Genomic DNA, 15,508 nt, shown 5'->3' with positions numbered 1-15,508 from the left:
TCACAGTCACCTTATTTGAGGTGTCAGTGCAAGTTTCACCCAGCGTTTGTTCACAAAACAGACAAAGCACCCCATCTGAAAGTAAGCATTGCCTTCTCCTTAATCAAACACTTCCAGTACCTCAAACCTCACTGCAGTGAAAAGCACAGCTGGGGAATGGCATCTCATCTGCTGATAACAAATGGAGCCACGGCTATAAACCAGTTTTTATTTACCTACATTCTACTTCCTACTAGACTGCAAATGCTGTCTCTGAACTGACACTCTTGTTTACAGCTAACCCAAAACTATAATGAATGCTGCTTTCCACAACCCTTCACGTCACTGCTGGACCAAGCAGGTAAGAAAAAATCTTGCTGTGGTTAAGTGCTCATATACTTTGCACCCTTAATTAGCACTGCAGTGATGATGAAACCGAAAGAATGCACCACTGCAGACAGTTCACTCACCTGTGGTTTTCTGAGTTTCCAGTGACTTTCCCTTGTAAGTATTAAACAGACTGAGTGTTGCATACTTTGTTTTTCCATCCTTTGCTTTTGTACTCTGGCCTGACTTTTCCGACATTTCGCTGGAAACTCATCTAGTCTGGTACCTCCTGTTCACTCCTCAAAATTTGCCTGTAAAGAAAAACAACAGAAAAGTAAAACAGTTTGAATATAAGCCAGCACTTAAGTCAAAGCTCACAGGGCAGAAGTGGACAGCATATTTAACACCACTAATGCTGTTTCATGTCAGCATGCTGGAGATGCCAAAGAATGCATTAACTCCAGAAACCTCTATCCTTACGTAACACTGGGAATTCTGAAGTATTTCCATCTCTACAATTTGAACATCACAAAATCCCGAGTGTCAGCATTTAATTAACATCAAACACTGCAGAAGTGATAAATACCATCCATGATTTCACTACAAAACAAATAATTAAAACCCAATCCCAAGCCCCACAAACACGCAAAGTTTCCACCAGCAGCTATTTCTCCACGGGGGAAGCTCAATGACTTCACCCACTCCCACAGCCAAGTGCTGAGATACCATTAACTGCAGTACAGTATTTCTGGAATTTGCTTTTTTTCCAATTAAAATCATCACAAACACAGCAGCCAGAGAAACTAAATACACAGAGTAAGCCTTTTTTGTTTATCAAAACTAGGAACACGGTATGATCAGCCAGGGAGGGTGAGAATTCCTTAAACCAAGAGTTACACTGTTCTTCCTGCAGCAGTAAATTACAGGGCTGTTAGAGCAGGTCATCTCTTTCCTCCTTCCTTCCTCTGGAAGAGCAGGCCTTGAGAGAAAGAACCCAGTCATTAACACTGAGACTTCACTACAAGTTCTCAGAAGGAACTTGCCAGAGTTGCTGTTCATCACCAGGCAGGAACACAAGGAGCATTCACTTAACCAGAACATTACTATACAGTTGATTTAACACTCCAAAAATCCTGCTAGCCTCTTTACAATAGTAATTTTTTTATATATTTCCATCTGAATTCCAGAATAGCTATGTATGCTCAAACACCCCTGTGTTTTGTTCTAAAGCAGGCAGCAAGAAGCAAGACATCCTGCTCAAATCTCAAATCCTCTGGTGATCAACAAGCTCCAATGTCAAACTCAGCTGCAGAAAATCTTCAAAAGGAACTCGATTCACATTCAAGGTGCTCATGGATTAAGGAGAGTCTGCAAGGACAAGCAGTCTAAAGAACAAAGCCCTTACTCAGTCATGACAGACATTAAGTAATGTCAAAAGACCATGGAAATATTAAGCAATGTCAAAAGACCGTGGAAATTTTTTATATAGGAATGATAACATTCCCATCCTCCTCTGCCTTCTACTTCAATTTACAAGCCATGACTGAAAAGACCAGAAAATTAAGATGGCAAATAACCTTGGGGTGGTTCAGCTTCAGCATAACTTGGGCCAGATGCTTTTCTACTACAACCCATGCAGGCTGTTGCCAAGGGGACAGTCTTCAGCTTCCTGTGGGGCCACATACATGGCTAAGAAATATATTCTCCCCTCAAGAAAAGCCAGTAACTCCCAGATTTTTTTTCCAGATTAGTCAGCATTTGGCTATTTCAACAGCAAGTGTTACACCAACATTCTTCATGTCATCCAAACCCACGAAACACAGGATGGAAGCAGGGTGAACCCAGCCCACCAAGCAGATCACAGACCTCAATCTGGCTGTTGGGTCATCCCTCATCTATCCAAAAAAACTACACTAGGTGCAAGGAAGGGAAAACCCACCCAGCCTGACATATGAATTCAGACAAGTTTATCTTTGGAGTTATCAGTCCAACATATTTCAAGCAACCATTCACTCTGCAGGCTGCCTCAATACTTATTTGCAATTCAACAACATGTCGAGCTCTGCCCATCAGGATTATTCACGGCCACACAACTGCTTTCAGCCAGTCTGGAGACCTGAATCCAGGAAGACTAGTTTATCAAGCTGGAGTCTAGATCAGACATTAGGCTACTCTTCCATGAGGAAAATCAGTTTATCAGAAGGTCTTCAGTAAAATGTCTGTGAATGAAGCTGGCAGATTCATCCCTTCAATTCTCCTGTTACCCTCTGCTCCCACTTGTATTTATAATAAAGAGTCCACCACAATCATCCTGGAGCATCAGAGAAGGCACTGGGCAGATAATTACCAGGAACACAGGGTGGCAAACAAGCTTCCAGGTGAGCATATAACCTATGGAGTCCTACACTATAATCACTATGCTCACACATCCTTTCAAGTGCAAACAACTCATATACAGTTTTCATTTGCAGCAAAAGACTCATCCTAGTCAAGGATTTCGTACACATGAAGTAGCTTCACAACTGTGAATAATCTGGAAGCTGGCAAACAAAACAAACCAAGAAACCAAACTAAAACAAACAAAAAAAGGAAATAAAAAGACAAATCAGGTCATTTCTTACCCCTCAAACTTACAAAGCCCTAACAGATGCAGACAGAGCAGAAAGAAGTCTGAGAATGGTTTAAGATAATGTTTTGTCATATTTTCCAAAGCCTGCACCTCTGGTAGAGATGAAACATGGAAAATCTTAATCATAACTCTTCTTTACAGAGCAAGACACACTTCATAGTTGGGCAGACCTTAATTGTAACAACTGTTCTTTCTACATTTGAGAGCTTAAAGAACAGAGACAGTAACCACATTCCCCAATAACACCTTTTTATGTTAAATTTACAAAAATTAGTCTGTTCGTTACAGCTGAGATCTATGCCTTTGATATTACTAAAATTCACACTGTTTGACAAGTTTTTCCAAACTTATACTACAAAGAAAAATAAACTGAATATTTCATAATGATTAAATCATTTATAATGATTACACATTCCTCAGTAATGTGACTTGCAGAAACAAAATCAAGCACCACACACAGTGCTCTTTTCAATTAGGCAGGTCAATATATTCATATTTAACTAAATTTAGACCTGATACTGGTTGCCAAAGAAGATAATCTCGCAAAATTAGACTTCAGACCAGGTACTCAAGCCAGGGATGACAAATCCTCCCTCTGAAGAGCCCCTGTGTCCCTCTACAAACATTCCTGCCAAGTCACACATTAAACAAGCACCCAGTGCCATCCAACAACAGTTATAAAGAGATAATTGCATGGTTTTGAGCCACATAAAACTATCCAGCTCCAAGAGCTCTGCCTTTTCATCCAAACTTTAGTTGTACATGCTACATTCCCATGCCGGAGCACTGGAATCACTCCTGTAGAAGAACCTATGAGGTGTTTTAACACAGGACATATTTAATTTGTGCAGAGAATACATTGGCAAGTCCCAGGCTCACCAAGTGACTCTTAATTTGCCTTAACACTGACACATTCTATCAGTGAGGCAGCTGTTAGTCTGACTCTCTTAGTCCAATCCTTAAAGTGCTGCTGTACACTAGGTCTGGACTCGCTGTGCTGTGAGTAAGAACCCGAGGCAGCTGCACACACCTCTGAACAGCAGCGACACAGAAAAGATGTCAGAGCTACTTAGCAAAGTTAAATAACCCCCACGACAGGGAACAGAAGGACAGGGAACAGTACAAGCAATAATGGCAGTTGGCAGGGCTCACTGCACTATTAAGAAATCCAAGGCAAGTCAGCTGTTCACTTTGAATGACTACAGTTACTATTATGCATAATTACAGAAGGCACAATGCTCCCAAAATTCTATAGCAAAAATTACCTTTCAGCTGCTCTGCCACGTTATCAAATAAGTTAACTGACCTTCGCTGTGGCCTTAAGATTTTAAGGTTAAAATTGTTACTGTAATTTCTGTACCAGACTATTTTTTTCAGACTCCAACTGGCTGGCTTATTTAGATCCCACACTGAACTTGGAAGATTGTGTACAGAAAATAGCATATTAAGTAGCTGCCACAAATTCTAGATATCCTGGTCTCCACTGAGGGATATTTACTTGTACCCTCTTGGATACTGAGAGTTGGTACAGAGGAAACTGAATGTGGTACAATTCACACTGCACAATCATATTTTTAAAATACCATAAAACCCCATCAAACAAACCCCCCCCACATTTAACAGACCTTTTCCACTGGCTCTCCTGATCGCTTCAGAATTCCTCAAAATGACTTGTTTTTGAGGTCACTTTTGAGGACTGGAGTGATGAGAAGTTTAAAATATCTAACAATTTCACTCAGCAATTCTTGTCTGCTTTCAGTCCTTCTCTGCCACCACGCCCATTACAGTATTTTCAGTTGTATCTGAAACCAGTGTTACACACATGCAGAGGAGAACAGCGTTCTGTGTAAGCTACAGTATATTTTTCTTGGTGTAGTAGTACAGACAGACATGAAAAGGGGAAGAAAGCTGTGAAAAGGCTCAGGTAGAAAGTCTACTTCTTTATCCATGTTTTTTTTTTTGGCAGGGACAGATCAACTCTCACTATTGCCACGGGAAATAACTATATTCTCTTTGTTATAGTCTTCCAATTCATACATTTCTGCCTGTGTCTGAAACACAGCATCCACCATTCCTCCTCAACTTTGGGAAAAAGATTACTACATTCTGCATTTTTCAGATACCCCATCCTAGCTGGTGGGAGCACAGACAACCAGATGACAAACTCTCTCAATCCATATTTTATACACTGCATTTTTAAACCTCTAGACAAAAGAAGTCTGTATTTTTAACACAAGTGTAACATGTGAAAACACCTCCTCAGCAATATTACAGTGACTTTTAATGCAGTCCTGTCACCTTGAACCCCCCATCCCACACCTGTTGAGCCTACAAGGACACAATCAGTTAGGACAGGCAACCTGTACATGAGCTTTCCAGAATTTTAGTCTTAAAAACACTAAGCAAATACTGGAATAATTCCCACAATCCCTATGCAATCACAGGAGGATATCTAGTACCTGTCACCTCCACTCCAACGGTTGTATTTTGGCTAAATTTGGAGAAGGATGAGCCAGAATGACAAGGCAAAGAACACCATTCAAGACTCAAACCTGCTAAAGATTTCCTCGAACCTTCAACTCTCAGAGCCTCAAATGCCCATCTGTGAAGTGGGAAACATCATAAAAAACACTACATGAAAGTTTATTCATAACTGGGACACATTAGCACCTCTCTCAAAACAGAAACCAAGAAACAAATCCAGACAGACTCTATTTTAAGCACAGTAAAAGTGGCTAAGGGGCAAAAACCATCATATACAAATCTGTTATTTGCATCCAGCCATAACTTCACTTTCCTAAGAATAGCTTTGTTTCTGGGACACTGAAGAATGTGGTTCTGGTAAGTTCTGAAACTAAATACAACAACTAAAAAATAAAACAAAACAAAACAAAACTTTTTTACCACATATTCAATTGGTGTTAGAGATAGATGCTCCCAAGTCAGTGTTAGTAATATCAAAAAAACTTCATTGCACACAAAAATGTGGCACTAAAAATTTCAGCCAGAAAGGAAAGATTTCATTTCAACTCTAAGTCTGGCATATTTAGATTCTAGTAGTGAAGAAGTTGCCTCCTAACTGCAAAACCCAAGGATAATCTGCAGCTAGATATTGAATTTTGAAAACCAACTGTGGATGTTCAGAAAATTTAAATTAAATCAATTACAAAAACATAATGCCACGTTAAAACACAGAAAAACGGAAAACCGGATTCAACATACTTGGAACCCAAGGAAGCCTTCTTCATGCTTTTTGTAACCCATTATCAAGGAAGCCTATTATTTTAAATGAACACTCAAAAATACTGTGTAATTATTGAATACACTTTTTTTGTACATGGTTTTGTACAGAGAAGGCTGCACACAAATAACGAATGGAATTCCAATTAAACACAGTGACTTCACTTTTCTGATGTGGATGTTTATAAACTGTACACAACAACAATCTCTTATTGATGATCTTATAACTTTCTATTGCCCAAAGTATCACTCTGGGATCAAGATTTTCAGGTCAATTTTTTATTTAGGAACATAACAACAAAACAAATAAACAAAAAATTTGGCCATTTATCTCATTATTAAGAGTTCTTTAGAACTTCAGCACTGGTCAGCTTAATACAACACGAACACAGGCTTCAATAACCTCCAGTAACACTTCAGCAGCAAAAGTCTCTGTCAAACCAAAGTACTTAATAAAGCCTCCAACGTCAGGATTTCCCTCCCCCTCAACACTAATCTGCACCAAAGTTCATTGACAAGGAGATTTGCTGCTAAGCAGGCTGAAAATTGCAGTAAAACTTTGAGGACTCCTGAGCTTTTATTTCATGTACCTCAGACATGGCTCTATGACCTACAAGACTAGAAGCTCTGGGTAGATCTCACTACAACTCATTCTTGAACGAGAGCTACACTAAGTTTTAATTTCCTCAGGAAACCTTGCTAATACACTTTTCCACCTCCAGATTTTGGGCTGACTGGTTTTCAGCAGAGCTTGGAATAGGGTACACAATGCACAGATTGCGTTGGTTCCATACAATCTGCGAAGATACGTGGCCGAGTAGGAAAAGAAAACCTTTTAAATCACCATCTCTCCTGCACCCATCATCTCAGCAGGAAAACTGCAGCACAGGGTGCTCCCTGAGGCACCAGACAACCTACAGAGGAATACTGTTAATGGCCACTGAATGGAAAAATCAAAATTAATTTCTGCTCCTTAGAACCAAGACACTCCATCGTGAGACAAAGCTGCAGCAAAGCAGGCTTTGCTAGTTCAATTATTCTTCAAATTACTCCCCTTTAAAGCCTAAGAAACTCTTTCCAAAATACTATCAAAACTAAATATGTCAGGTGGAAAACGGATCATGATACAAGAGAGCCATTTTAGGGAATTATCCCACGGATGCATCTTATTAAAATGGAGTTTGTGGATGCCAGAAATGAGCATCCACAAATAGGTCTGCGTCACTTCTAACAGACATCCAGCAACGGCTTAAATAGAACTACTAAGCTAAGCAACGAAAAACAACCCAAATTAGCCACCCACAAAAAAGTCTACACAGAAACTAACTTCACCACAAAGCATATGTTAATCTGAATGAGCCATCTATGGAGCAAGGAAATCTGCTGCTGCCTTAGACCGGGAGGCAGCTTGTTGAACCAACTTTTTGGGAGAAAGACCAGTCACCTAAAATCTGGCCTTCCAGCAGGACAACCAGCAACAAACCACGACAGCTCAAGGAATTTCTGAGAGGAGTGTTTTAAGTCTAACACAGCACTAATAGTAGCAACACTTTTTAAATGAACTTTTAGGACACATATTGCAGAAAAAAAATGAGTTTCTATGAGTTCTACTTGTTTCTTTCCACTGCATTCTTGAACTAAAGAATAAATGATAAAACCCCACAGACCCGAGGACAGCAAACTTCTAATTTGCTTCTATCCACAGATTTTAATATATATTTAGCTATATGTGTGTGAATATTTCATTAACGTGCACAGAAATCACATTCCTGTGGAACAGCCCTGCCAAAAGCAGCTTCATCTGCAGCATCAATCACGATCAGCGTGACTTTTTAGATGTGCCCATACAGCAAGGGATTAAAAAGCCACAGACAGGATAAACTCACACTGGCAATAAAACTGTCAAAAAACGGACTAAATATTTTCATGTGTTACACAGCTGCTTCCTTTCAGCTAAGATCATTTCTGATATCTGTACTGTCTATGAAATAATCTCCTTCTGAAGTGACCTGAGGTAAATGAGAGATTATGGATCCCTCCCTCACTGGCAGAATGATGCCAGTGCAGCTATTCAAGAACTCAGGGGAGAGAAAGGACAATTTTCATTTCATCTAGTTTGAGTAAAATGGTTTTTCATTTTTATATTCAGAATATCAAATAAAACTGTCCAATTTTTTGACAAATACTATCTAAATATTACCTACAGCAATACAGTTACCCAGGCATTCAATGCTTTCAATGTTTATGCATGTCATTTTCTTCCATGTTTTACACCAGTGGCCCAATTTTGGTCTCCAGATTTCTACTGGATAAGGGAAGCTGTTCATCAACACAACTCTTGGATTTACTTTTGTCTTCTACAAGGAAAGAAGGAGACAATGCAGAAGGGCACTCAAGCATAAATACAGCCATTCTCATGAAGCAAATCCTGAAATCAGTAACTAGCTCCCCAAAAACTGTATTCACTTCTCAACTACTGCACATGCAGAGGATATAATACCTCTGTCTGCTTTAGCTTTATAATTATACTTTCAGTATTTTTCTTTGTATTTTAATGATAACTTTACAATTAAAATAGAAATAGATTTTTAAAGGTATCAATTATCAAAGTTGAGTATCAAACAAGTTCAAATTAAGAAACTCCCTTCAATGTATTTTGTGTCTGGTAATTCTTTGAATTCCCAGAGGTTATAATGAAAAATAGACAGTTTTAACAAAAACTCCTCTACTATTGCCTACAAGTTCCTGGTCTGGAATATCATGAGACATCACCTCCATGTTCCACCATTCGTGCAAAGCAAAGCCACACATAGTTTCCCCCTGAACACCCAAAGTACAGTTAATTAAAATTAAGAACTATACAGCTTGTGACTAAAATAAATACACCAGCTCCCTTGAAGTCATTCTGCTTGGAATATTTACATAACAAGTCTGAATTGAATATCCAACATCTGCCGTGCCCAGATTTCAGAAAACTGATCATTTTTTCAAACTGCTTTGCAACACAAGGGACAGTTCCTTAGGCTAACATGCTGGATTTGCATACAATCAAATACTGAAGAGAATGGACTCAAAGGGTGAAGCTCTACACCACAGCTGCAGGCACCACAGGCACCATAAAATGATGAGAACCACAAACCTACCGTGTGCCACTAAACCAAACACTCACTGAGTTCAGTATTTCCCCCTCCTGTAACAGTCCAGAATGATCTCAGTACAAACAGAGCAGCCTCAACACTGATCCAGCACATCTTATTCTGTCTTGGGTTTGGAAGGTTGCATTAGTCCCACCTAGCTTCCACTGCTGATGGCAGTGAACGTGGAGTCATGCTTGAAGAAATGCTTCTCCACACGTGTCTGCCTGCAAACTCACAGAGCAACAACTGACAGGCTGGTGGAATGAGCTCACAGTGCTCTCCAGAGCAATTCCCAGTTCAGGTTGAGGCACAACAAGGCAGCAATGCCAAACAGATCTTATTTCTCACTGATACATGAATAAAAAGCTTCTAGAAGCTGAAAAGACTACAATCTGCGTGACATGAGAACACCACAGTTACTACACTAAAACTTCACCAGTGGGGTAGAGAGACCAGGCAAATACACCACGGCCTCCCCTGGTATTGCAAGTGTCCAGTTCATTTATTCATTTGTTCTACATGAACCAAACCAGTGGAAAGAAACTTAATGCCACAACCACAGCTCAAGTGAAAACAACAAATATGAATAACCACCAATAACTGTACTAGGAGCTTTCCTTCAAGTACCAGCCCATTTTCAAGTTATCAAAGTAGAGGTTCTTTGCCAGAAAGGGTTTTTCAAGATATTCCAGTAGAGACTGGCAGTGTGTGTCACACCTGAGTCAGAACTAGCACACCACAAAGCTCGTGCACTAACCCAACACAGCTATTCTGGCCATGTGCTGATAATCCTCAAACATAAATCACAATTTAGATGTTTTGCTACAGTACTGAATATGTTTCAAAGAAAAATGTATCCTTTTCTGCAGACATAAGACCCAAAACTTCTTTGCAGGTCACTTTTAAGGCAGGCTATTTTCTTCCTTTGTAGCCTGACAATGTCTTTACAAGTAATTTTTTACTTCTTTGTCACTAAGCATTTAGCAGATGTTTTGCATGACAGATTTTTTATTTTCCAGTTTCATGCAGTTGATTAAGAAACTTTTTAAAATTGTAAATTTTTAATTGAGGCAGGAGTTTTGAAGTTCTGGAAGGAAGCCAGGGCCAAAAAAAAAAAAAGAACAGTTTCTATAGAATTAAAGAGAGCATCATAATGATATGCATTCTCATTACTTCTGGGAACAGAACAATGTAAGTGCTTTCATCCAATTAGCTTTTCAACTTGCAGATGCCAAATGAGACTTATTTTCAAGATTTGCAAAACCATTTATTAAAGAAACTTCCATTATTTGGAAGAATGAGAAAACTTCAAAGCTCACGAAGCTGAATTGCTGCCTATTTGAGCAAAAGATAAGGGAATAAATTAAGGCAAATTCTTGCAGAAACAAGCCATGTACCTGCTATCTAAGTATAGGATTCAAATAGTAGGTTGGCAGGCAGCACTTTTCTCTGAATATAGAAGACTAATGTGACCGGTCTTACCTATGAGAAGTCTTTTTTTAACTGAAAAAATTACAACTATCCACTAGGCTTCTTAAAAACTAATTTAGGTCAGTTTATTGAGACCACAGCAGCTCTCTGTAAAGGCATCTGTTAATGATTAAGATCACAAACAGTCCCTTAAAAAAATTACACACCTAGCATGCTGTGACAAGAACCACTTTGTTTCTTGCTCATCTGCACCACCCCATCCAGCAGAAGCCTGGAAAGGCAAAAGCATTAGCAAACCACTGTCCCTACACACAGCAAGTGAGGTGGGGAGTCTCCTCCTCATGGCATCCTGAGCAGGGGTTGCTGTGTCAGACTGAGCACAGGGGAGCAGAAGAGAAGTCCACAGCAGCTTCACATCTGATGACACATCTGACTCCAATGCAGGCTGGGCAGTGCTCGGAATCTGCTCCTCTGCTGCCTGGAATAAGTTACCAGAAACAACAGCTGAGGTGAACAAGAGCTGACTCCTCAAGTCGGTCTCAGTGTTAAGCCGGTGCAAAACACTTCATTTAAGGAAGCTGATGAAAGAAAATCAATGAGTACATGAAAGCAGACCAGATTCCCAACAGATGAGCAGCAGAAGTTGTAGTCACTTACAGTCAATGCCCATCTCTCCACTGTTCCATTTTCCCCTCTCACTTTAGCTCTCTTACAGTGAAAGCCCTTGCACTTCTCTACAAACTCTCAAACAATGCCATCTGGACTGGTGGACTATTTTCAACCCTCCCCACCCACCCCATGTTGACGTGGACAGTGAAGGAGGGCAGGACAGATTAAAGAGACAAACCTGAAATCATTCCTTGCTGTGAATAACTCGAGGAATCTCTTTCAAGGCTTCCATTTCCTGCTCCTTTACCACAGTTTCCAAGTCCCACTGAAATAATTAACATTTCTTGACAGAGGAAGTGACACCCTTTTTCAGTGTTTTTCCCAATGAATTTTGAGCAGTGGATTTCTCTCCACATCATACCTTCCTGAACCTTTAAAGTATCCCTGACCTCAGCTGCAAATAAATAGAACTTTTATACAGAACTTGTTCTTCCAAAGCCCCTATTCATAGGTTAGCACTTAAATAACATAAATAATTACATCTAAGTTTTTTACTTCAGAAATTTGTTTGAAGTTGCTTTGAAATAATGTTCAGGCAAGCTGCTCTGTTCATGAGCTCTTTCAGAATATTTTGGAAGTGCACAAGAACCACTCTAAGGCTACATCATTAAGAATTTTCATTCCTCTCTAGAACAGATGTGCCAAAATTAATTCCCTCTTCTCTAGCTTTTCTCTCCATTTTCTTCTGTTCATCTTCTCAGGATATTTTTGGTGTTGAAGGGTCCAACCTGATGGAAGTATTCATCAACAGCAGGAATCTACAGAATAAACAGTTTTATACAAAGTCTTGTACAGCCTTAACATGACAAAAAGAATGTTCCAAATACTTACTCTAATCATTTATGTAATAACTTCAGCTATTTGTCACCACTTTGCTCAAATCCTCTGTTGCCTGTAACTCCTGCCATATTCCTAACCAGACGCATGTACATCAAAAATAAACATAATTTCTTCTCTCTATTTCTCAGCATATTTTTAAGGCTTTTAAGACACTCCCACTGTGCCAGTGAAATCCATGGCTGCCAAATGTACCACTTTTAACATACCACTGACAGCATCAACTAAAAACTGCCACTCTGGGGCACACAGAGGTGGTGGAATCTGCTCCTTGGTCTGGTCCAGCCTGGAGAGCTCAGAGCTGCTCACAGCCTCTTCTACCTGCTGCCTGTTATCCTCTGGATCTCTGGCTACATGCTCTTCCCTGTGACTCACTAGTTTCTTGGAACAGTTTCTTGTTCATGAAGAATGCTCAGTATGTAAAAGATGCAGCTGCCAACACCACGCAGCCAACAGTTCTGAACAGCACTGGTTAATTACACTGAGGGTCAGCTTCTGCCCTCTGCTTTACACTGGATTCAACCGTGTCTTGTTGGAAAAAGAGAGTGAAAAAAAGATGAGAAGCTAAATTAGAAAAGCCTTATCAGCACACCCAGCTTTATGTATCTGCCTTTCAGCATCACAGAACCCATTTTCCATGGAAGTTAACTTGCATCTGCCAAATGGCTGCAGATGAAGTTTAACATCTTCACTTGCTCTTGGTTCTCTGTTTATTCTGCTTAGGGAAAAAAAACACACGTGTCCCTTGATACTTTGCTTTCAAGATGCAGTAAATAATTCAGGGTCAACACATTATTAAAATACTTACCAAGAAACTTCTCCTTATCCAAAGCTGTGTGTGCACTACAAAGCTCAGAGCTTCATCTGTGGCATGAAGAACATCTCCTAACTCTGGAGCCAGATATGCCCAGATATGCCACAGGTCAAAGGCAAATTTTTCTTACCAGATACATCTTTCCTACAGACTATTCACACCCATTGCAAAGAGAAAATCTTATTGCTCTTCATCATTGGAGGACTTCTGTTGTGCACCTGTACCTAGTATCTTGTGTGGGAAGCACACATTGCCCTAAACACTACTATAAAACAAGTCCTGTAAATATAATAATTTTTTTTTTTTTGTAAAATGAAAGCATCAATGTATTGATATTAAGCCCATGAGGTCCTTCCATGGTTATCTGAAACAGAAGAAATATTAAGTCCTAAAGCATAGCAAGTCTTCAACTGGGAGAAAATCACTGGCTTCTCAAATAAAATGAAGATGTTTCTGCACTTCCACCTTAGAAGATCCAAATCAGCTTAAGCATAACTTACACCCTTGCTCCTGCAAACACTCTTTTAAAATTGCGACTGCAGACTTAAACTGCAAGTAAAAATTTACAAACAATAAAACCTAGGAATGGTCATATGCCTACAAAATATTAATTTTAAACCAAGGTGTAGCAGTTCACATGATTTCAGGAGGACAGACTGAAAAGGGCTGCTCTTCTAAGCAGAGCAAGTTTGATTTGCCAGCTTAAGCAAGCACTGCAGCAAAAACCAGGCAGGTCAGTCATTCCTGGAACACAAGTTACAGCCCAACTAACCCAAAATTGAGTAAGGCTGCCATTTCACTTAGGAATGAGCTGTACATTGATTTAAATAGATATTTAATGACCCCTCTTCTCTCAGTTACCCAGCCCTGGGTGATGCCACAGTTCTTCAGCAGTACTTGTGCATTTGATGCACCTGAATGTAAAGTGCAGTAATTCCTGTCTCTGATGCTCTAAGCCCCTGTTATTTCAAGTACACATCAGTTAAAATTATCACCACCACACTTCAGATTGAAGACATGTAATGTTGAATCCGCACTATAATTTTACTGTTAATCAAGACAGTGTCAGATAATTTAAAACATGAACAATGTGAATGTTAAACAGCTTCCCCCTCCAGTATGTGTTTGCAATCTGTAACAGACTAGCTTGTTAGCATTTACTTAGAATGTTATGTAATGGCTGAGGTATTTGTAATAAAAACAGTCTATTTCTGTTAGCCTGCTCTTCATAGACATAAAAGCTGTCTTCATCTGATTTTTATTAGGACTTCATCTTCCTCTGCTCTTTATGCATTTTTTAAGACTCCTGTGCACTCCATTTTCATTTCATCAGTACTCACACAGCATTATTTTCTCCCACCTCCCCACATAAATTTCAGCCTTTATTTTTACATCTGCTTTCACCCATAAGCTTCTACCAGTTTGGGAAACCCAGACCCAAAAAAACAATGAGAGCATGAGGCTGAGCAAAGAAAAAATTTCCTGCAGATGAACTGGTTCTACCAGTAAAACACCACTGGCAGTCCCGTCATCACAAGCCCAACATCCATCCTCACTAGTGGAAAGGTGGTGCATTTTCAGGGCGGAGTTTTTTTCCCCTCAAACCCTCCACTACTGCAAAGTACCTCTGAAAGTGTCCACCTCCTTCTCCAGTGTAAGGAAGAAGAGTGTTTTTCCTTCACTCACATCCCCAGTCCACCACACAAGAGTTTATTCCTCTGCAAGAGCACACTGTGCAAGGGTTTAATTCTTCTGCAAGATTTTTATCTCCACATTTTATCCACAGCACCCTTATATGGTATTCAGTCTACACTTTCCACCCTCTCTCCACTTTCACATCGCTCCTGTTACTTAGCATGGAAAATAGCCTGGAACAAAGGGCTTGCCCTTCCAGCAAGGCAGGACACCTGGCTGCAGTCAACTCCATCCAGTGTAATTGCTGCTTTGACTCACATTCTTTCCCTTAACTGACACACAACATTCATTCAGACAGACCAAAGAGAGCTCCCTTCTGAATTGCATCATCCTTCCCTTGCTCATTGTGGCCTGTTTCACTTTCCCTATGGACTCCAGGATGTGGGGAAACAGGGCCTAAGGAAGACAAGTCCTGTAAATCTGTACCACTGAACAAAGAGCCCAAGTTAAAACTAGACACTGATGTAACTATTCTGCTCTACAGAAAAACAGGGTTCCCATCATGGAAAAGCTAAATGAGAGTAAAGAAATTACAAATTGCTACTAACTGGCCAAGACACAGAATATTTATATTAGCAAAGTTCACAGAAGCAACTGTATATTGATTTACACGTATTTCATAAGCTATTATTTACAGAAGGAAAGAACTTCACACAAGAAACATATACAGACACCAAGGCAGTGTTTTAGGTGACAGACACAGAGATCACAATCCTGGTCTCCACACACTGGGACTGACCTATGTGGGAA

General features: G+C 39.9%; 1 protein-coding gene across 6 annotated transcripts in view; it reads right to left on the bottom strand.

Moving 5' to 3' along the window:
* Positions 1-14,709, bottom strand: part of PRRC2C (proline rich coiled-coil 2C) — a 68,474-nt gene extending 53,765 nt beyond the window's left edge. For all 6 annotated transcript variants that reach the window (XM_027694589.1, XM_027694591.1, XM_027694593.1 and 3 more), the window contains exons 1-2: positions 14,689-14,709; positions 450-617 (exon numbers count right to left, since the gene is read on the bottom strand). In XM_027694589.1, the coding sequence (XP_027550390.1) occupies positions 450-564 (115 nt within the window). In that variant the 5' untranslated portion in view covers positions 565-617; positions 14,689-14,709. The remainder of the gene's footprint in view (positions 1-449; positions 618-14,688) is intronic.
* Positions 14,710-15,508: the final 799 nt, after the last annotated feature.

Source organism: Neopelma chrysocephalum, unplaced genomic scaffold (genome assembly GCF_003984885.1).
Source record: "Neopelma chrysocephalum unplaced genomic scaffold, ASM398488v2 Primary Assembly neopelma1_98, whole genome shotgun sequence".
NCBI classification, from domain to species: Eukaryota; Metazoa; Chordata; class Aves; order Passeriformes; family Pipridae; genus Neopelma; species Neopelma chrysocephalum.
Note: the sequence above shows the minus strand (reverse complement) of the source record. Positions and strands in the feature narration are given on the sequence as shown.